This window comes from Solenopsis invicta, chromosome 8 (assembly GCF_016802725.1).
Source record: "Solenopsis invicta isolate M01_SB chromosome 8, UNIL_Sinv_3.0, whole genome shotgun sequence".
Lineage (NCBI taxonomy): Eukaryota > Metazoa > Arthropoda > Insecta > Hymenoptera > Formicidae > Solenopsis > Solenopsis invicta.
The window spans coordinates 6,574,075-6,597,957 of NC_052671.1; the positions used below are offsets into that span (position 1 = coordinate 6,574,075).

General features: G+C 38.8%; 1 protein-coding gene and 1 long non-coding RNA gene across 4 annotated transcripts in view; one reads left to right on the forward strand and one right to left on the reverse strand.

The window, feature by feature from the left end:
- Positions 1–23,883, reverse strand: part of LOC120358604 — a 179,414-nt gene that overhangs the window by 117,114 nt on the left and 38,417 nt on the right. The gene's annotated exons all lie outside the window — the stretch shown is intronic.
- LOC105196906 (protein embryonic gonad) overlaps positions 8,144–23,883 on the forward strand; it is a 33,946-nt gene continuing 18,206 nt past the window's right edge. Inside the window, exons 1-2 of the mRNA XM_011163065.3 lie at positions 8,144–8,857; positions 20,799–20,876. Coding sequence (XP_011161367.1) covers positions 20,799–20,876 — 78 coding nt within the window. The 5' untranslated portion in view covers positions 8,144–8,857. The remainder of the gene's footprint in view (positions 8,858–20,798; positions 20,877–23,883) is intronic.

Sequence of the window (23,883 nt, forward strand, 5' to 3'; positions counted from 1 at the left end):
CTTCTATGTTTCTTTCATTCCCTTTCCCTTGACAAATGACAATATTATTCGAAACTTTTACGCAACGAATATTTATTTTCTAAAATTCTCTCTCTTATCTTAGAAGTATGTATTTAGTGAAACTGAGCGTTTTATTTTTCATTATTTCTGAATTTTAATTGTTTGTGAAAATGTCTCGTAATAGTTAAAACAGTCACAAACAATTTTTTTTCTTTATGATAGAGCTCCTTTGCCAGCGCTTAAATTTGAATTCTCGTGCACGATACCGCGAAACACGTTTTGCGAGTCCATAAAATCTCGCATGAATTTGCCAAAGATCGCGACTCTCTCGATTACGTCGCACTGTAGATCACCGAGAAGTACATCCTCTCCGAATAGGCAGGCGTACCTGTACCTTTTCTCGCTTTGTGAGAGGACACAAAGTAGATTCGAGATACGCGGTCGTGCTCCCAGTTCCCGTGAGGTCGTACGCCGAGAGAGGTTGACTTCCAGCGGCTCTCGAGATCGAAGATTCGCCTACGCCCTTCCCGCGGAAGGATCTTCACCGAAGGACGTACGCGAGATCCTGTTTCGACTCGCGGCTCTCCCGCTCGAAATAATCTCTTGACCTCGGCCCTCGCGAAATCGATATGCCATCGTGCGTAGTTTGACAGCTGCTTTCTTTTTCTTCATATATCTACTACGGAAAGGTGGATAAAATATTTTCATTGAAAATATTTCATCTATTTCTTGAATTTTACGAATTAATTTCAAATACTACGCGAGAATGACAACGAGTGTTATACGTTTTAGGCGATATATTATATTTAATATTACAAGGGAACATAATTGTCTCCCTCCAATTTTAATGAGCTTCGTTAAATTATAAATAAAAATAACAGACATGTATTTTTTTAAGTGCGTTCTCGCACGTTGAAAGGGTAAAACACTTTTTTGAAGAAAAATCAATTATTTTCTTTCGAAGCAAATATCATCAAAATTATATAAAAAAAAGAAAAAAATTTTAAATAAAAGTTGAATGATTTCAAGAGTTTTTATAATAAGTTTAAAAAGTTTTTATTTACTAGTCCCGAGTTTGTGTGTATGTGTGTATGTGTATGTGTGTATGTGTGCGTGTGTATAGTCGTGACTATTTTAAATGGCAGATGGAGGATAAAATAGCGAGATTTCTATTGGTGATATCTCGAACTATGATGCAGATATGTGTAGTTTATTAACTAGATGCTTATATTAAAATGCTAATCTTTACGTATGTCGTTATCCTACACCTCTAAAGTTTCATAAAAAATAATAATCATTCAAGTATAAGTTTGCCGTCAATCGACAATTTAATAGCTTGTATATCTTCAGAATTTCCGCGAAACACTATTACTCCGCAATCTTACACTATTGATCTCGCACTGCGAAATAAATCGTGACTAGCTCGGTCTCTTCACACTATTGTTGAAATTACTCTACGAGTATTACCAAGTGTGATGATTTCAGTTATGGAAACTGGCTTTTTCTAATTATTATCGACGTAATCTTCCGCGAAACTGCCAGGTGCAAAAAAATATAGCAGTTGACAAGCTAAGATGTTTCTTTCATGAATGTGTACACTGAGAAAAAAAATTTTCATAATTCAAGTAAATACGTTATTATAGTACTATTTAATTAAATTATTTACATTACGCAAGTAAATATTACTTGTTTGCAGAAAATTAATAACAACATAGTTACTTGAATCACGAAAAACTTTTTTCTCAATGTATATGAATGTTACGTGTACGACAAATTTTTTGACGTTGTTTGGCCAAGAAAATTTCGACAACGGTTAAACAGTAAAATTTACAATGGCTTGGTATGCTTTCAGGTTAAACTTGTAAAACAGAAATTCAATCAAAATCTTCGATTAACTTCGAAAACACAAGTATAAATATAAAAATTGATATAAATTTATATTTATAATAATAATTCATAAGAATCGTAAGAATCAATCACTAAATCGAAAATCCGATAAATATTCAAATGTGCACGCGACAGTTCACAGATTCAGAAAAATTTGAAGAGGAGATAGCTAAATTAATTTAACACACAAAATCATAATATATTAAGAGAAATAAAGAATTTGAAGAATCTCTAAAATATTCTTGTGTTTTCTATTTCACTATTTGTTTCTCCGTGGTGTATTTCTTCTGCTTGGAGATGCAACTTTGCAAGTTTTCACGGGGCGCACAGTCGTCTCGGCTGTGTGTCCCTTTGACCTCGCGCCGTAAGATGAGATTTCTTCGCTCGAAGAGGCCGACTGCGTTTAATAATCTCGCGGTAATCGATTTACAGCAACGACGACGATTCGCACGCCGTCGCGTCGCTCGCCCGTTTGCTCAGCCGGCTGCAACGTAGAAACGGCCTGGCTCGCCTGCTCGCTCGCTTGCTCTTACGACATTCCGCGTGTTTTCGATTAATAGGACCAAGCGCGCTATAGCAAATGGCGCTTTTCAGCGTGCCGCATCGCCGTCGCGTTCCTGAAATCTCGCGAATGCCGCGCCATTTTTTCGCCGCGCCGCACGCCAAGCGATGTCATAGCTCAATTTCTCAGACAACGTGGCTTTTGTAGCGCTCTCTGCACCTCCCTGATCGCATCATCCTAGGATTCAGACTCGAATACGAAAAGACATTAGAGCCTATGTTGCACCTCTCTCCGCTAGAAGCGATCATACATCTTATCTCGAGAAATTCTGCGTTGCACGATCGCGCTTTCGTAAAACCGTTAACTCCATCCTTCTTCGTGGACCTGCCTTATTCGGCGGTAATACTTCTCTATTTTCGAAGAAAGACAAGACATTGGGAATTTGCATATAAAATCTCTTATTAGAGACATTAGTTAGATTAGCTCGTAAAATATAACTGGACTGAGTATAAAAAGTTTATGTACACTGTTAAATACTAAAGAATCAAATTTAAATCAATTCCTTGAGTTGAATAACATTTTATTACTTTTAACTTCTATGTTGGAATTTATTATTTCAATTTATTGTTAGAACAAAAACAATTGTGTTTAATCAATTTATTCTATAATTGAATTAATCAGTCGTAGCAAGTAGTGTCCATATCAATGTATGCATCTAATAAATAATAAATTTCAAATGTAACAAATTTTTTGAGTTTAATTGTTTAACTTTATTGTTTTACAGTTATTAAATTATAAAATTAAACTAACACATTAAGTAACAGCAGTGAGAGACGTAGAAAGATTAAAAAATAATTTAAATTGAACTCAATTCGACATTTAATAGTGCAAACAAAAAGAATATGATCAACTTTAAAAAACAAACTAACATATCTGAACAATTACACTGTGCCTGGCGAAACTGATCCTGATCAAATAAGATGTAATTCATTTCGAACAAGAGATTGCCGATGTACAAGGATTTGCGAAATCTAGAATTCATGCAAAACGATCTAAATTGTACTACACTGTTTTTCTTTCTTTTGACTCGGTCGCGGCGCGAGAATTATTACGGAATTGCGATCGTAATTTCTCTACTCTAATTTATTTCCAAGGATTTGCGTTTACCTCCGATCGCGCGGATCATATTTTTACAAGGCGGCCGATTTAGTCAGGAAATACGATCGTGATGCGAATTTCACGCGTCGTGCGCAGAAAAAGGTTTACGAATGTTCCCGTTGTCCGAGTCCCGCAATAACCGATATCACTGTCACCAGGATTTTAGTGGGCTCTCGATCGTGAAAAACACACGTTTGCACTTTATGTTTACGAGTGCGTATACCACTCCGCGATTTATGAGCTGTACTGTATGTACGTAGCACCGGAAATAATGGGGTTTCTGCATTTTAGAGCACGATAAAGTAGTGAATCATTTTTTTAAATCGCCACCTTATTACGTATACTTCTCGCAGTCTTGAATAACTGAAGTGCAAAAGTGAAGAATATATACGTATATGTATATACATTCTTAATACAAGATACCTGAGCCAAAATAACCATTGTTTGGCAGTATCTCAATACAAAATTCTATATTTTTCTTATGGAACATCGGGTGTGATAATAGAAGTGTTCTGTCAATTGAATTATAAACTATTTCTATTTTACATTGACAATGAGAAAAAAATTTTCGTAATTCATCAGGTAAATATGTTATTCTTCTTTAGAGAGAGAGAGAAGTATTATTTTCTACAAACAAGTAATATTTAATATTGTGATATAAATAATTTACTTGAATAGTACTGATAACATATCTATTTGAATCTTTTTTTCTCAATGTATGGCAAAACTGATGGTTAACAGGATAAGACCTTGCTTGACAATGTTTTTTTTATTTTGTTAAACCCTTCCGTGTAACGCTTATAGATAACGCTATTGTTAATTATCAACAATAAGTCCCGGAAACTTAGACAACGGTTCTCTTCGTATTTAATTGTGTGAATGTATTTGCGATAAGAAATTTTTTTGCCGTATAAATATTATTCCACGTGACTCGCACTTTTATACAATACAAATTTAAAATAAATTAATATGAAATGAGTATTTTAGATTGATCGACACGTCTGCATTAAATTTAGTTACATCTAAATGCCATGCAAAAATAAATAAAAAAATATTTTATCGCACCAATTCACACATATTTCTTTTCCTATCTTCTAATTCAATTTGTCTGTATAATTAAGTTAAATAGATAATTTCAATATTTCATCGTTTCGTATTTTAATTACAAATTGATACTCGTAATCTAACACTTGCAATCTACCGCATAAACTAACGTATCATTTTCCTCGGTATTTTTCCTCGTTTTTTTACACGTTAATATCTATGCTACATCTATACAAGACGAAAACTATCACAACCGTTTCCCAACGACAAGGGGCGATCAGAGCGACATACACGGAACGATAAATCTTATTTGTTTCCGTGTCGATGAGCAGCTCCGACACCATCGAAAGAATGAGTTCATATCTTCGGGATAGAATGGAGTCTATATTAGTCCCATCTGCCTTCTCGAGAAAGGCTTCTGCATGAACGAGCATTCATACTAGGATGAGACTGCGACAGACAAAAAGGAGAACGGACGGCCGAACGCGTAGATACATCCAGATTATATGCGGCCAATTGATCACGAATCTGACGTTGTCTGCAGTGCCTCTCTTGTTGCCATACATCGGCGGATTTACAGCAGTTTCTTTCACAGGAAATATCACAGGATCATCAACGGATCAATGACGAAATAAGAATACAATCCTCTGCAAAAAATTTATTCTTCCAGTCTACGACAATTGTCATGCAATAATCGTCATATTCAAGCTTTACGTAATTATGATCTTGTAATCTTTTTTGCGCCATCTACATAATCAAGAATACTAATGTTAGTCCGACACGTTCGTATTTTTAAAGACACATTTCATTCGACTTTGCAAATCTTTCCGCTATTCCACAAGAAAAAATAATTAAAATATTAATTATTGTAAAAATTAAAAGATACGTTTTTTTAAATATTACTTATCAATGTTCTGTGATACTTTGTTTAACGAACAAATCACTCTGAATACGAATTGAATGCTGAAAAATTTTCATTTGTTACACACATCTTCCCTAATTTCAATAACAGAAATTCTTACTTGTTGTTTGTTCGTATACATCGATTTTTATGATGAGATTTTATGAATGTTCGTTTTATTATCTTCTCCGGCAAATAAAATCAATTGTTAATCGAGGAAGCGAAATGAATAATACAAGACACGACGAGCACGAGTGTGAAAGAAGAATGAAGATCACGAGTAGAAAAGAGAAGAATAAAAGGAACGATCATGAGGAGCGGCGAAGGTAAAGGGATACTTGAATGAAAAAGTAAAAGAAAAAAAGGGAAGAAATGAAACAGAGAGGAGATGAAATGAAGAAAAAGAGAGTCATGTGCATGCAGCAAGAGGAGATGCGTTTTACGTTCAAAACCAGTTTCTATAGTTTAATTTCCACGAGTGGACACATCTTACTAATTTATAGCGCCGCTGTACCTCGTCTCGCACCACTGCGACTCGACCTCGCCCCCGTGCGCCTTTCGACATTTTATTGGATCGGCCAGCCCCTTTGTGACCCGTTGGATCTTTAACGGTCGCGTCGCATCGTCGGAGCATCAAAAAATTTCGATGCTCCGAAATACAGAATGCATCTTCCTAATGATGGAGACTACTTTGGTCGCATGCAGTTTCATTTAATTCATGCATTTCATTTAAATATAGAGCAGCAATTGCATTGCTTTGTACTACGCTTTTGCAAAAGTGACTGATAAACGTGATGCAACATAAGAAAAGTGAACCTTTCAATGACAAAATGAGAATGGGACAAGAGATTAAAATGCTTCTAGTTTTTAGTTTTACTGAGCTCGCATTTTAATTATGTATTCACGCTAGTTGGATGGTGTTAAAAATATTTGTATAAATTACCCTTTGAAAGGAGTACATTTCCTGTTTCATATCTAATGATCTTTGATCAATGTGTAGAACATGCTTATTCCGAGACGTTATTAAAATGAAATTATGTAGCACAATTACTACAATTAAGGAGTAATATATTATTAATCTAAGAGTTTTAGAATTTAAGTTGATAACATAAAATTGTTAGAACATTTTAAATGAAATTTAGTTCCGAAATGTAAATAATGTCAATAACATTGTGTTAAAGTTTCAAATTATTAAAAAATTGTCTTTCATCACAATGACAACAATAGAGAACAATTATGAAAATAATAGTAAAAGCAACAGCTTGTAAAATCTAGAATTTGTTATATCCCGTTAATATTTAGGCAATACAATATGAAACAATGATAATGTAAAAATGATGGCTCAATAAAGACTTTAAGAAAAGCCGATCACGTCCTATAAATTAAAGTGGCAATAATCACTCTTAAAGAAAGAGAAAGAGAGCTATATTTAATTATAAACCAAGCTCAGAAGCAAGGATTCCAATAGGAGTTTGATAGAAGGTGAATTCCACGAATTCCAGTGGAGATGACCTCCGCTGTCTAAATTGTCTTTACAAACTGCCGCATTGGTACGATAGAAAAAAAAATACGGTCGCTCCGAATGGCAAAGCCGTGTCGTAAAGTACGTCTGAAGACTAAAGGATTCACGCCGCGTGTTCACGATTATTTGCGGTATGATTAGCCATTCCAGAGAATGTGGAAACCACGTGCGTGCACCATTTAGCATACGCAAATAAAGCCCGCATTGGCGACATAAGGCGCCTTTGCTTAAACCGCGAACGTCGCCGCGTAGCGCAAAAAGACTCATCTCTCCGTAGCTGGATTCTGGAGCGTCGTAAGAGTGCTATTTCGAATACCGAACAGAGAGAGAGAGAAAGAGAGAGAGTGACAAGAAAACCTCTTGTCTATATACGCTTGAGAAATCATCATAATATTCGCCACACTGGAGAAAACTGAAAATACCTGTGACTTCAACCAGGAAAAACCGTGTTACGTGGAAATCCGTTGGCTCGATTGTTTGAACGTCTGTGACGTGATAATAATAGAAAATTATACACTTATAAGAAAAAAAAATGAAGAATAATAAAAAATATATCGTTATAAAAATCATAATAGTTTCTCCGTATGAAAATATTGTGATAAATAAAATAAAACGTTTGTTATTTTGCCTTCGTTATTCATTAAAAATTAATGTATAATAAATCTCGTATCCAAATAAATTTACAAAAATAGAATTAAATATTTAAAACTTTACATTATTAAAATTAGAACATAATCAAAATAACGTTTAATCCCGATCTATTTAGCAACAATAGAGGGAAGAGGAGAAACAGAAAAATAGTGCAGGAAGTGTAAAATAACAACTTATTATACCTCTCTTTCTCTGCTCACATATTTTATACATATATATGTATACATATATTCCTGATAAAAATATTCAAGTCGTAGCCAACGAACGAGTTAGCGGAGTGGCAATATTTGCGGTTGGCGAGGGCCGGTTGGAATCTTTCAAGAGTGGTGGAGCCGGTTACAAGTGGGGACGGATGGGTGGCACTTGGACAGGTACCGGGAACCGGTGAACACCGATTGGTCGACGATCGGGCCCGGACTGGAGCTGTTGGAGGGCCCGGGCACAGGCGTGAACCGATGGGTAAGAACAGCTCCCCAGATGGCTCTTACTATACGGAGGAAAATCGTGTTCCTTCGGTACGGCACGGTTCTCCTTAGGCGCTTCGATGCAGTCAAACAGGTCTGAGCGATCGTACAGCACCAGTCCTTTCTCGTCCATCGTCGTAGTCGCACCGTCACACGTGCACATACAAGAGAGATAGAAAGAGAGGGGGGAGAGAAAGAGAGAGAAAGAGATTGAGAATATACAAAGACGAGCACAGCGACCGAGGAGGAAAAGAGGTGAAGGAAAAAATCGCGAGGAAACAGCGGGGGAAGTAGAAAAGAAGGAGAAGAAAGAGAGAGAGAGAGAGAGAGAAAAGGAATAGAATAAGTATCGGACGAGGAAGTGCGTGAATTACGATCAATCGAAATTGTATGGTTCAAGCATGACACGCCGCCGGTAGCGGTCTGTGAAGAGAACGAGACTAATCGGATATAGCGAAGCTCTCAAGAAGATCACCGGCCATTGCGAGGGAAGAAACAATTTTCTTCGAATTTGAACGTTAAATAATTGGAGAAATATGTGATCGAAGATAAGGTATAATCGGTATAATAAGAGCAAACGGAACGTTCAATGGAAATGAGAGATATGATGTGTAACATATGATAACGGACTGGAACAGTTGCTTCGGAACACTTCTTATTTGTTGACTTACAATTAGTGAACCGGGAAACGAGACTGACATTTGCGGTGGATTTTCAATTTGTGTGAGGTGAGTCATCTTACTTTTACACATTTCGTTAGATTACAAACATACTATTAATATTTTTATGTATTTGTAATTAATGATGTATTGTAATGTGTGTGACAATTCTTTCATTACTGATCAATATTATTGTCATAAACTTGCCATTAAGGTTATTTTTTAAGCAATGTTTTTTGATAAGAAAAATATCAATAAATATCGTTAGTACGACACGAATAAACTTGCATTTAAATTCTCAACGCGCCAAGTAGCAGGTTAAGACCGCCGGCATTGGATCTATGGTAATTCTCTTAGAAAATTACCGAAATGTTGTACTTATATCCAAGATACAAGTACAATATTTCGGGATAACCTATATAATATCGGATCCTCTGTAGCGTCTATATTTAGATTTTCCGGCGGTCTAAAGGTTAAAGTCTCCGATTATATACTTGTTACGAAATCGCACGGAAGCAGTGTTGTAACAACATTCTTGATAATTTTTATTCCTTTCACACAAACATAGTTTATTATTTCCGTGATAAAATTGGGTTATATAAGAATACTTCATTTGGTTAATTTTACTACGAAAGAAATTATTTTTCAAAGTTATGTCTACAAATATGTAAAGGTTTAGGTACTTTTTACTCTTTTCCTTAATACAAATCCTTAAATTTAAAAATACATTTATATACACATAGAGAAGAAAAGTTGTTAACTTGACCAAAATTTTTAACTTGATTAAATTTTTTCAGTTCAAGCATTTATGTATTCAAGTTAAATATATAAATGCTTAAATTCAAGTACTTTGTATTTGAGTTAAATGCGTAAATTAAAAATGAAATATAGTTTTAGCTCTATATCTACATATGCAGTGTCAGAATATTAAATAGGTCAATAAAGAGCAATCATAGATAGATGTTAAAATTGAAATATATAATTGTGACTAAATGTCTTATGACTAATTATGATTAAATGACTTTATATACCACCATGTATACGTTTCGAGCTTATTTGCTCCTTATCAACATGTGATAGTTTACAACATGTGCGATTAAAATTCGTGAAAAAACTATCACATGTTGATAAGGGGCAAGTGAACCCGAAATATGCATGGTGGAATGTAAACATTTAGTCATAATTATATATCTCAATATTAACGTCTATATATGTTTGCTCTTTATTGATCTATTTAATATTCTGATAAATACATAAATACTTGAACTAAAAGAATTAATCAAATTGAATAATTTACTCAATTTAACAACTTTTCTTTCTCAGTGTCATGCTTTTAAAATCCAACAGGACTAACCCAATAAAAAAAAAAGTGATTAAATTTTTTTTGTTTCTTCAAAATAGTCTCCTAAATGATCAAACGTGTTTAAAATTTTATTTTTATTTATTCAAAGTCACGTCCTAAATCTATACACTGCTGATAATGCTTTACAAATGACTGAAATGACTATTCCAAAACCATCGACCAGTTTGGCTTTCACAGAACGCGTCGTCGCCCTTTGAATGCAGGTTGCAATAGCATTCTTTTATCAGCATTTTTATCTTGGGAATAAAAAAATGTCACATAATACCAAATTAGGCGAATAAAGTGAATGGCTGATGATAAAGACTTGATTTCGGATCAAATACTGGCGTACAACAATTAAATTATGACAACGCGTTCTCCGAAAGCCGTATCAGTCAACGCTTTGCGACAGTCATTTCAGTCACTTGTAAATTATTGTCAGGCATGTGGAATAAACTTAAAATGCAATTTTTTGCATTTTAGTAAACAAAAATAAAATACAAAGAAAATAACCATTTTGTTTTTTATTGACCAAGTCCCGTTGGATTCCAGATATACTATACACGCTCTGTATATATTAACTTATTTAAAATGCGTATTTGCGTAAATTCCGGAGAAGCTTCTTTTTACGTGCTTCGTCCGAGGAGGAGGAGGAGGGCAGATGGGGGACCTTCTCCCCAATGTGTGATCTCACGTGCGGTTAGTCGAGGTTAGTCGTCATCAAATGAAAACATTATCGTTACCCCTCGTCTCTTCGCCTGTTGCTATAATATTTGCCTACTGCTAGCCAGTATCGTAATTCGGCGACACAAAGGGCCCGAGAGCGACGACGTCTTGCCCGCGTGCGTACGTTGTGCGTACGCGTTGTACCGTGCAAGTGCGAGAGAGACGGCCGTTACAATTATTATGCATAAGACCGTCGGCAAGGCTCTCCCATGTCAAAATATATTTATTGCTATTCCCTTGCCCGCGCCCATACCCTTGCCCCCTGCTCTTTACGTCGACCGCGGTGTGTCAGCCACCTTTGTTACCCTTTCATACGGTTATTACCCACTTGTATATCCGGCGAGCTCTATGCTCCAAGAGAGGTCCGAGAAGAGAATCGCGCATCTTCTCTTTTCCTTTCTTCATTCTCTTTCTCTTTCTCTCTCTCTCTCTCTCTCTCTCTCTCTCTTCGATCTTTCTCCCGCTCCGATTCATCGCTCATACACGTGCACGCGTACACTCGCGCGACGAGTTGCATGCGTGCTCAGGGACGCATCTTCATTTCGGTAAGTTAAATATGAAAGTTAGGGAGAACGTCGAACTTCTCGCGTCAAGTAAGATAATAGCGTAAACAGCTTCACAAGCTGAATATTTAACACAAATTAAGTTAAAAATTTTTCAGTGCTATACCATTTACAGCAAAGACTTTTACGTTGACTCCAGTATCGAATTAAAAAATGTTGATGTAATTAATCCTTTCCCTACTATCTCGGACCTTTCGTGTTCGATCGATTCTTGTTCGTACAAGTTTCTCGCAAGTCAACAGATTATTGTATATATTTTATTATTTTTTAAAGTAAAGTTTCAATATTTTTGCTCTAGAAAGCTAAAAGTATGTACGTGAATTTTTTTAACCACTTTAAATAGATAAAATAGTGAACAGATTTGAGAGACTCAAAATGGTAGGAATGAGACACTGTTTCGAGCATAATATCGTAAGAGTTAATATTATTTATGAGGATTTTCTGCCACAATTTTTTTTAGCAAAAACTAAATTTTTAATCCTTTCGACGCTTCAGAATCTTTAATAGCAGTCTTCGATTTCCATACAGAACAAACAGTTCGACTGACCAACTTTTTGAAACGTAAAAAAATCATACATATGCATATTACTTCCTTTTATGTTGATTGATTTGTATGTTTTGTCGTTACATAACATGTATGCACAATTGTCGAAATATTCCATCGTGTCATCTCTGATCTAGTGATACGCAAAGATTAGATTTGCATGATGTTAGTGCAACCGACGTTGCAAATCTTTTATGCATACCGACCTAAGCGCGACGTGTCGCGTCTCATTTGCATATTAACCCCTTCCGGCGTGGTTCGTCGTCGTCACGGGGTCGTGATCTGACTTAACGCCTTTTTGCCGCCACTACAGTGCCACCCTTTACAAGTCATGCGGGAAGTACTGAGAGTCGTGACAAATACGCGTATTATCTTTTTTTGTCCGATGCCGAATGGAGGCCTAAGACCCTGACCTAACCGTGGCGGTAAAGTGTAGATGAAATGCTCGATTAAGAATTCTGCATTCTCAAATCCAACTCTCTCACATGGCAGTCACGTCGTACTGATCTGTAAGAAAACACTTGCGCACTTCATTTTTCTTTCAGTGCGCAAACTGGATTATCATCTTTGCGACTTGGCAATCTGTAGACAGTATTATCGTCTTCTAAATAAATTAGAATGAGCTTAGGCAAGGACAAAAAAACCGGGTTGTACAACAGAATATGCGAGAATATTTTCTTAGAACGGACATAAGCGAAACGCACCGCGGCCGACCAGAAGTTAAGTGAAACGTGCGAATGCGTGGAAATGTCTCTCTTTATCTTATCTGGATCGTTTAAAAGGCGCGTTTAACGGCGTGCACGCAAATTACCCGTTACTTTTCTAATCTAAATCGATGCTCTTTGTTCACCGGCGATAACTCGTGAATTACACCAATCTACACTTGGTCCCGCTTCCGTTAGAATGACAACAGTGCCTACGGAAGGCGACCGCGCTAGCTGAGTGGACGATCCGATCGTCTTATCGCGTACACTGTGCAACTCGTCGCGGACGAGAGCAAAAGATAATCACGAATACGTATTCTCGAGTACTATGCTTACGTCTTGAACTGAGTGAAGTAATTGCCTGGAATTATCAGACTTACAACGAGAATATCTCGCAATGGTAAATAGTTATTTTCACGGATTAAAAATAAAAAATTATAATTATTTGATTTCGATTTTAATTTACTGCGTGCAACACAGGTAGTACGAAAATAAAATACGCATTATAGTAAAAAGGTTATGATGATGATTGAGCGCACAATAGGTGAGGCTACAGCCAAGCGACTGACGTGATGTCTTACCTAATCAATATCAACATAATAAATTAAACATAAACTGATTAATATTCTAATTAATATTAATAATGAAATTAGATTAATAATTAAAGGTACATATAGAAACAAGTTCGAAATTTATCGCAAAATATTATATAACATACAAAGTATAATTAAAATACAATTTTTAATAACGAAGTAATTAATTAATGTTGATACGATTCTGAATAAAATGTCTGTTCTACAAAACTTTAACGAAAGTATAACGGACTTTCGACCGTATTATTTTTTTAATGCATTGCGCATTTCTATTAAGTTAATGTCGAAAACTGTCGGAGAATTTGTTCACGAGATCGAGTATAAAATTTTAAATGTCACTTTCGTAGAAATTGCACTTATATCGCGGCTTACGCGCGAGTACATACGCACGCATATACACGCGCGAAACCTTCCCGATGCTCTTTCGGTTCGCGATATTGCCGACGTCGTTACAGGACCGTGCCTTCGGCCTTTTATGAGATTATAAATCAATGGTGGCGCGCTTAATCGCCAAATAAAGGGAGATTAAATTGCGCCGCGGCGAGGCATACCGGTCTCGTGCGTCTTGGAGTAAGCAGAAGACGGATATAAAACCCGGAGCTTTTATATATTCGAAGGGACCCTCCGTTATAATACGCGGTTATTTAACGAGTTCCGACTCTGCACGATTGTTCATTCTTGTTTCAAGAGAAATCGTATATTTATTCGTATATTCCTTACGAGACTCGATGATTAAATATTTAACGTTAAACGTGCGATGATACGCTCGTTGTAAGAAAAGTACTTGAACGGAAGGAAACATTTGTTTCGCTGCACGTTTATTTAATGCCGTGATACGCTTCTTCCGCCTAAGCGTTCGGCTACTATACAATATAGCATGCTTTTGGGCTTGTAGAAGAGTCCTGAATAAGTAAATTGTCACATGTATCACGATCTAGATGACCATGCACGATCTCGTCCATCACGCAATCATTATCTGGCAAAACGCACTGCGAATGTAAATCACTACTTAGTCACAATCGCGTGCAATATGCTCCTTCGAACATAACGAACGTATACAAAACACGCGTGCGGATTCTTGATCGTTTTACTTCTCTCGTAAATCTAACGAAAATATATTGTGTATTTATCATTGAGGCCTTCCGCGTTAATCCCCACTTCGTTCCCTGTCGCATGTTACGCGGCGTGTAATTCGAAGTACAATGACGCGACGATTGGTTTTCCTGCCGAAGTCGGCCACGGATCTTTTTTTCCTCCGCGAGTCGCGCTCGACCGCTCGCAACGTTACGTATTCATTTGGCGCTTCGGAACGTGCCGCTCGCGAAACGCATCGCGTCTCCGTGCATGGAAGCAGCTGCTCTCAGATAGAGGTTCTGGCTCAGACGACGTACGTACGTGGCACATGTGCAGTCACATGCACGAGGGCATAACGCGGGCATAACGCGGGCATAACGAATCGTGGTACTTCCGAGAGGAGCACCCATCGCGATTCCCACAAGTGCGAGAGGGTCGCGCGCGGCGACCGTTCTCGATTGACTCTCGAGTGGCGGACGCAAAATCGCTGTTAAAAATCGGATCGGTCACGGCTCGAGGAGGCAGACAATGTCATCTACGACGTGGCTACCTGCGCCACGACGTTTATGCGCTTCGTGCTCCTCGATGGGACGAGCTCGCTCTAACGTGAGGCTAAACTGTCGCGATAAATGATACTCCGGAAGGTTATTAATTGTCTTTGGCTCCCGACCGGGCGCATTGTGGATCGCGAAAACATATTAACCGAAAAGGAACTCTGCTGCCTAGCTTGCCATATGCTCGCGGACTGCGTATATACAGGGTGTGAAGAAAAATTATGTGCTATCAGCGGAAGATTCTTTTACAAAATTTCAAGATTCATTAGCCAGGATTTCATTGCACGAGTTTTTTTTCGCCTTTCCAACGAAATTCGTTTACTTAGGTCGGAGTTAATTATGGCGCGATTTAAGTCAAATAAAACTGTTTAATGTTAAAACTTTTATTAGGTTTTTATTTATTGTCTCCATAAAATTTAATTGGCAAAAAATATTCAATTTTCAAAGTAACTTGCTCCTAATTTATCACATACCATCACATTGCGCAAATTTGTTGTATGTTCTAATTTTACGTAATTATGTAAAAGCTTCTGTAGAAGCGAGCCGCTTTTTAAACACCCTATATAGTAGCGCATCGCTACATCTATATATTCCCGTTGAGAATGTGCGAGCCGATGCGCAAGATCATTTTTCAGGGATTCGATCGACGCGTCTGTGAATGAGCGACTATCATCCATCAAAGGGATCGTTAAAAACGCATCGACGCCAATACAAATTGCACCGGCCGGCGGCCGCGTGTATCTTGCTTCCTTTTTAGGGCTTTTCCAGAATTTTCGTAGATTTTACAATATGATAAACTATATTTTCTTCGCTTTGATCGTATTATGCACACGATCAGTAGCATAGATGAAATCTGCTTTATAAGAAAAATGACATTATCTTTTTCATTTATCATGAATAACGATAATCGATCTTATTTACGTGATACATATAAAACATTCAATATAAAATCAATGCACGCAGAATTTATTTAAGAGATTTATTTGAAATTACTGAAACACCTCTCCAAGAATATCCTTTTCCAAATTAAAAAGTTTTTAAAAATAATCAATTTTATTATATTGTACTTTAAATAAAAATTGTGGCATCACGATTATTTTTATTTGAAGAGTATATTTTATCGATTAGAGACTGTGTGTGTGTTTACGAAGTTTCACTTAGACTATCTGAAAGATCGTTAAAAACTTCCCGTCCCTAACTAATGTTACCGTTCATGCCCGATGAGAGAACCAGTTTCCTAAAGTCTTTTTTCCATCGCTCGCCTCCCGCTTCGCCGAAGTCTCTTGATACTCGTTTGTGTACACGCAGGATCCTGTTTATTTTATGTAATCCGGTAATAGTCGATTATATACGGCGTATGCATTTATTTGAGCGTAATCCTTCCGCGCATAATTAAGCGCCGATAACATCGAGACGAGGAACTTTCGTGCGCAAACGCGCGCGCGCGCGCGAACGCGTATCCCGGGTGATATATCGACTCCTTCTTTCGAGTAGATTCATTGACTCATTAACGCACTGGAGAAAAATCACCGGCCGTATATCACGACCTGGACAGTAATCAAGTGCTCATTCTTAACGCGGTATGTAATAAATATGTGAATTAATACACCGCCGATTAATTATTTCGCGCAAACTGCGTTTCTAACGTGTACTCTCGTTGCCGCGAAGAATTATAACGACGGACGCGCCTGCGAGTGTCACGGAAAAATGATTATACCCCTGTTTGCGCAAAGTGTCCTGTAAAACAAGAGATTCCTCGTAACTGACGAGCCTCGCATAGTATCGTCGAGTATTCCGAATTAGCACCTTCAAACGTAAACGATCGTCGTTTTTCTATTGCTGCTGACAAATATATATGGCATTCTAAAGTTATCTACTTTCTTTATTCAAACCATAAACACTAGGTTCTAAAACGTCCTTTCCCAGGAAAATTTTACTCGAAATATACAGTACACGTAACGTATGCTATATTACAACGACTGAAATTTTTCTCGGAGAGGATGCTTTGGAATGTAGCTTAGAAGTATATCGGATAAAGAAAAGGAATTATAAATCGTTGTCTCGATGATGTCATTACTTTATCTAATTCTGCGTCGAACGATTCTTCTTCCTTCGGCAACAACCGTCGCAAGCGATCGAAATGATTTCGTAATATTTCCATTCCTTCTTATGTCACTTTCGTGATCCATATGAATCATGCGCTTTTTACCACTGGCCATTGTTCATCCTCTCCTACGAGAACTTCGAACTTCGACGTGAACTAGTTCGAGGTTCAAGAAAATTATTTGTCGCAGTACAGAAAAATACATTACATAATTAGCTTCATTTACATTTTATCTTCGGGGAAATAATGACTTAGCGCTATTAGGGAAGATAGTGAATCAGCGCTATTACAAAAATATCTCAAATAAAACGTAGATTTCTCATATTTTTCTTTCGCCGAATGATTTTCACGGTAGAAAGTACAAAGAAGAAAGAATTCCGTCGTCGATTACCAAAATGATTACAAAAATGATGATCAAGAGCCGTACAAAGTCGGCACGAAGAAAGGGTTGTAACGACACAGTAGCGAGGGTTAGGAACGACAAAAGAAGCGCTCCTGACTCTCAGGTCAAAAAACGCCTCATAAAGGGATAAACGTCACACGGGACTTGTGTTTAATGGCGCGTAAACTACGATGTGCCCCCGTTTGCAGGTATACGGGCCGCATAGACGCGTGTGAGCACGCACATGGGAGGCTAGTAAAAGGCTCACGCGTGACCCTTCTGCTCTCGCGCCATCGTCGTCGTCGTGGCTCGCGAGTCGATATTTGGAGCAGGTACGCAAAGTCGATCGACTTCATTAACGCACCGATGCCAGGCAAATATTGACTCTATCTACAGAAACTGGGGTACGAGGCACCGCGTGTTTACACTGTTGGCTCCCCCGTGACCCCCTTTTCTTCTTGACTCTTCTCTCGTTTCACCTGTTCCCCTGCGCTGCACCACGAACTGCGATCCATTGAAGTCAATGACATCGATGATCAGATTGAAAGACGTCGCGCGTATTGTTTTCTTTTCTTTCCTTTCTGCGATTCACGCACTGATCGGAACGTTCGTCGAAATCGTAAGAATTTGTATGCGAGACGAACCCGGCAGGGTCGAGCAGATATTTCGAAGTCGACGCAACCGCGCGTACAAAGAGCTAGATCGGATCCGTCGCGACGATGTAGATTTACCTTGGCCCACATTGATCCCCATGGACTACCGTCGATAACAGTTGCAGCGTGATCTTTTGTGAAATCAATAGGGTCAGCCGCGTAAATGGTACGGTTTACCAGATACGGCGCAACGTCCACCGCGAAGGCCTGACTTATGCGCTCTCTGAGATTTATTGCAAATCACGGCGCACACCCCGCTCCTCGGGTCTGTTCCCTTCAGTTATTAGAACGATGGGAGTTTTTTTTTCGTTTGCAATTGCTCCACCTCCGACGCTCGCATCTCGGCCTTTACCTCTCTCGCGTCTCGACCTTTCGCGCTTATTGTTTTCTTCGTATTCGCGATGTGCTGCATCCCGCGCCGTTCCTATACGTCTGTTCGTTCGAGAGCACACGCGATCCGGTGGCTCCGTTATACGTATACTCTGCTCTATTTGGTTTTGTATTAGGTTTCGTTGCTCGAACTCTTAAACCCACTTAGAACGACTGGGTCTTGGAATGCGTTAGAAATATCAGAAAATAGTCGACGGAGATCCGCCGAATGTTTCGAACACAAATATTTTAAAGACAAAAGCACGTGCGTATTATAATACAACGCTGAAAAAATTATAAATTTTAGATAAAAATAAAAAATATGTATATATGCGAGAGCGCAATATCTAAACCATGTAATTTATTTGAATTAATTTGTTTAAACGGTACATACTTTCTCATTTTGTGACAACCGTTAATTATATTAATTCTGTTTTTTATTATTTAAATCTAATGTTCGCGAAAACACACGGATCGAGATGCGTGCTCTTTTGAAAAGAATGGCATTGCGATTGGCATCGAAATCGGCGCGAGCGGTTATAATAATCACCAGCTGATTACTTGATCGTTCTAATGATTTTCATGAACAAACATCGCGAAATTCGACCAACCGAGAGAGCAGACCGAACAGGAAGGAGTGGAAGAATTTTTCGCTTCATCAACGAACACGCAGCGAGTGGAGGAGGAGGGTTAGCGGGTGTTAAGCAACCGAAAAAACTTGAAACCTTAACGAACCTGCGGACCCGACCTCTTCCTCTCCTCTTCCTCTCTAGTTCGTTCTCTTTTCGTTTTATCGTCCGTCTTCGTCGGTAAATGCGAGCGGCAGCCCATTTTCTTCGGAGGAGCAATTACAAAGACCACGACTAGGCGCAGCGCGCGCGAGATCGTGTCGTATCGGAGCTCTAATTACCGTCACTCTGAATTCTCGTTAAAGTGCTCTTCTTCTCGTCTTACATAAAAAAAAGAGCATCCTTTCGAGGAACTTTGTCTCCCGGGCTGAGTACACCAACGACTACCGGTCGCGGTTATATTTTTAAATCAACGAATCCGCAGGTGGTCCCCGTCCCGAAACGGCTCGCGACTGTTCGCGGCAGGCGAACGCAGTTAATTTTTTTGCGCGCACTCTTAACGTATCATTCGACGTGCGCAGCTTGTCACAATATAGCATCATTTGCCAGAGATACGAACGGAGTGTCAGAAACATACGCATTTCATGGACGCTACGTCGCATAAAATCTCTTTATCTCTCTCCATATATGTGTACGTATTTTGTGAACCATAAACCTGTATTTTGCATTCGTTAACTAAAAGAAAGAGACGCATCGCGACTCAAAGTATAACTCAATCGTTTTATTATAACTTATTATAAACAACAAAATCGTATTCGTATCAAATATGCACAACGGAATAGAATTTTATAAAGATACGATTCATAAACTTTGAGAGCTGGTTTCTCCAGTTTTTTTTTTCCTATTAATTTAGAATCAAGATTTTTTTTATGCCACGATGATCGAAATACTCGCGCGACGAACGCGCGTGGAACGCCGATCGTAATATCCTTATCGGATCATCAATGGTCTAATTTTATTTCAGCTTATTCGAAAAATAGTTTCTTCGCTCCGACACAGAACCGAGGCAGATGGCACCGTTTGCCGAGATAGCGCTGATTTATAACACGCCAGTGGGTTAAAACGGGTTTCGATTCGAGTGTTACGAGGGGGTGGGGAAACGTAGATTCAGGAAAGAAGGGAACCTAATGATTCTTCAGATATCCATTTCATGCCCATGGGCGAAGATCTAATCGACCCAAAAAATTCCGAATCTCCAGGAAAGATGTACACAAAATATATCTCATACGGGCGCGATGTATCATCGTAAGTTTACGTCGCGTTTTATATAGTGTAATCTGAAGATACCTATAACGTTTTCGACTGCGACGGGTTTGAAAGTTTGGACCTAAGCCGAGGTGGATTAACGACGTCGCGTGCTCTACTTTAGGTACTTCTAATTGGGCGGTTCCAGCACGTGACGTCACTAACCTACTTTGAGTTGGATTCAAACCCACCACAGTCGAAAGCGCTATTAGATGACTTCACCGAAGAAATGAGAACAATCGAAACACATCGATAGACGTGACTATTTTCTCCGTGCTATCATTTGCATACTCGCTTAATCCAAGTTCCAACATATTTCCAATTACTTTTCCCGTACTCCAAATCCTGTTCGAACATCCGTAAGATATCGTGGGAGGAATAAAAATCGAAGTGAGAACGTAGAAAACCGGTTCGCCGCCCCACCATCCAGTGTGTAACACCGCACTTTATTCTTCCAAGGATGAGCCGAAGTAACTGACTCTGACGTATCTGCTCTTCGAATAACTTCTATAATTTCTATAATTGCAGATGAACCAGCAGTGCAGGGTATGCGACGAGCCCGCAGCGGGGTTTCATTTCGGGGCGTTCACATGCGAGGGTTGCAAGGTAAGAGGAATCCGATGACAATGAAGTTTTGTAAGTAATGAGACCGCCGCCGGATGAATCCGGGTTACATTTCGCGTACGCGGACTTTGTGATGTGACGCCGAGAATTCACACGACGTCTCGTCATACAATCCGTTCATTGTCGAGTCGCATGTTATGTAACATTTGTGATGCAAATTCTACACACTTTAAAGAGTAACGCAAGCGTAATTACGAAGTCGAGCGTGGCAGTTCCGTTGCGTTTTCTAGCAATAAGTAAGTCTTCACATTTTACGAAATTATATCTTGAAAATTATAATGCGTGGCTGACAGAAAATCGGTACAAAGTTAAACAAGCGAATGGAAAGTTAAAGAAATATGTTCGGAAAAAATCCAATTAATATAAGTGGAGATTTCTGAAAAACAGACAAAACTCTTTCACTTCATTTAAATATAATAATTACTCTTATATATCTAAATATAACGATTTAATGTTTCGAAAGTTATTATAATAATTAATTATATTATTAATTATAATAACATAACAATTACTTTTGAAACATTAAATTATTTAAGACTTACGAAACAATACTCTTTCAATTCATCTGCTCATGATAATAATAGCTTTTCCAAGAGTAGGTAAATATAAATTTAACCAAGCAGAGGAAAAATGTATAAAAAAAACGCAAAAGAAATAATTCTACAATTAAAAAAAAATTTATCGCACGTACGATTTTATCGCTTTCAATTATAAATTAATAAAAATTGAAACAAACTAATGCATATCTTTTTACTTTTCTTGGCAGTACTTAATTTCTTAATGAAAAAGTAACGTAATATTATACAAAATTTAAAAAAGAAGAAATATGGGTTTTTAAGGCACGCGATTTTGAGAAGAAATATAGCAAAGTGAGACGGTTATTATCGATTCGTCTTCGGAAAGACAATCGTCGACAAAAAGCAGACGGAAGTAGTTTCCACGCAGTATTAACCTGCTGCGAGGACTCGGCGAAGTCGTACAAGTCGATACGCTGACGATGAGTTGACGTATGCGATTCGTGCACGCGTTTCGCACTCTAGTTTAAAGAAGAGGCAACTTAATAAGCCGTGACGGATGCGAAAACGAAAAGATTGCGGTAGTAGGGATCCTCGCGGTAATCACGGTCAACGAAAAGAGGTGAGAAAGTCCGATATGTGGAAAAGGCGAGCGTGCGAGAAGTAGAAAAAAAATGTGAGAAAAAATCTTCTGCCCGGTTCGAATCCGTAAGTGGACGAGAGACTCGAGCGCGACCAATCGATTATCTTGGATCGTCCCCGTTCGACGAAGCCTCGCGTCGCGGTGAATCGCAATGAGTGTTCTGGAAACAGTGACGTATGGGTTGATAACATATCTCGAAAATGCGCCGCTGTGCGCTATTACATCCAATCGCAATAATCGCATGATAAAAGATGATTTGTGTGAATTCCTAGCGCTTTATTTTGTCCTATTACTTCGAGGCAGCGACAATTTGTAATTGGAAAATTTTACGACGACGCTGCAAAATAAATTCTCCGGGAAAATCGTCTTGGAGGAACGGACGTGGCTGTTTTCCTGCGACAAATATGGGATACGCGCAGGAGCGGAAAGCTACGAAAGGAGGGGTCTTGTCTCGATTGCGATTCGCTTCCGCGTGTCGGACGCGAGGGTCGACACAGTAGGGAGTAATATTCAACAGGTGGATTCCGGGTTGCGCACGTGCGCCGGAATGCGTACGCCTATGGTGCGCGAGCACGCATGTCGTACAGATAAACGACGACGACGACGACGACGACGACGACGACGATCGAGTCTCGTTAGGCTGCGCTAGGTCTCCGAGGGATGTTGACCCTTGCCTCGCGTTCTTTCGTCCCACTAATGTGTGCTATACACTGTCAGAATATCGTTACCGTATACTAAGTGACCCATCCGATAGTAATTGGACCTCATTAAGGCAACAACGGATAATGATTACCCTTACGGCTCTCGCACATTCGATTTCCCGGAGACGGAGTAGCAGATAACGCCTTTTAGGTCAATTAGACCTTCTCCTCTCGTGGAATAAAATGAGACGGGAAACCTTAGGAAGGAGAATACATTACCGTCCCAAGTATAAAAGAGGCGGTTACGTATCTTAATCGAATTTGTCAAAAATCTATCGTGGGTCGTTTTCTTGCAGGCTTTTTAAATAACGGTATCGAAATTAACCTCGATTTTTATCATATAAAAGAATTTTATTACACAGAATTAATCACGAACGTTTGGACGATGAAATCAGCTCTTACAGCGTATACAGTCCTGCCTTCTTTCCGTTATACACTTACGGTCACCACTGGTCATTGATATAATTATTATCACTCACGTATAAATGAAATTAATTGATGTCCCGCTCGCACGTTTAATTAATGTCGCGGGATGGCCCGATATGATTGTACAAATGTGATACCGTCCGGGAAATTAATATCGCCTTCATCTTGCGTACGTCATTTTGGTTATACGACTATATACCAGCGGAAAGGGATGTCATGTGGACGCTTTCACAGAATTTCGATGTTATCGCGAGGAATATAACGGCGTCATCGTAATCCCGATATGGAGAGGACGAGAAGAAGGGTGAAAAGGGAGAGAGGCACGAAAGTATAGCGGTAAGAGTTATAAGCATGCACATGTATTATAAACACGCACCAAGCGTCATAGGCGTGTCACTAAGCTTCACGATCTATAACTCAAAGTCGATCTAGTCGCCTCGTGTGACATTTGGAAATATCTGAAATAATTTAGCGGTTGCGCGCCGCGGTCACGGACGAAGAAACGAGGGACACTCATTAGCATACTAACGACTGCCTCGAATTCCCTGAGTAACATTGAGAAGAGGACGATCTCTCCTGCTCCCTCCTGCTCTCTTCGCGCGCGATGACGACTGTGGCCCCTCTTGCTCTGGATCTTTCCCAACGGCTTTCTTCCATTTTTGGTCCGTAAGAAGCACGTGTGCGTGTTCTACGAATTCACGAAA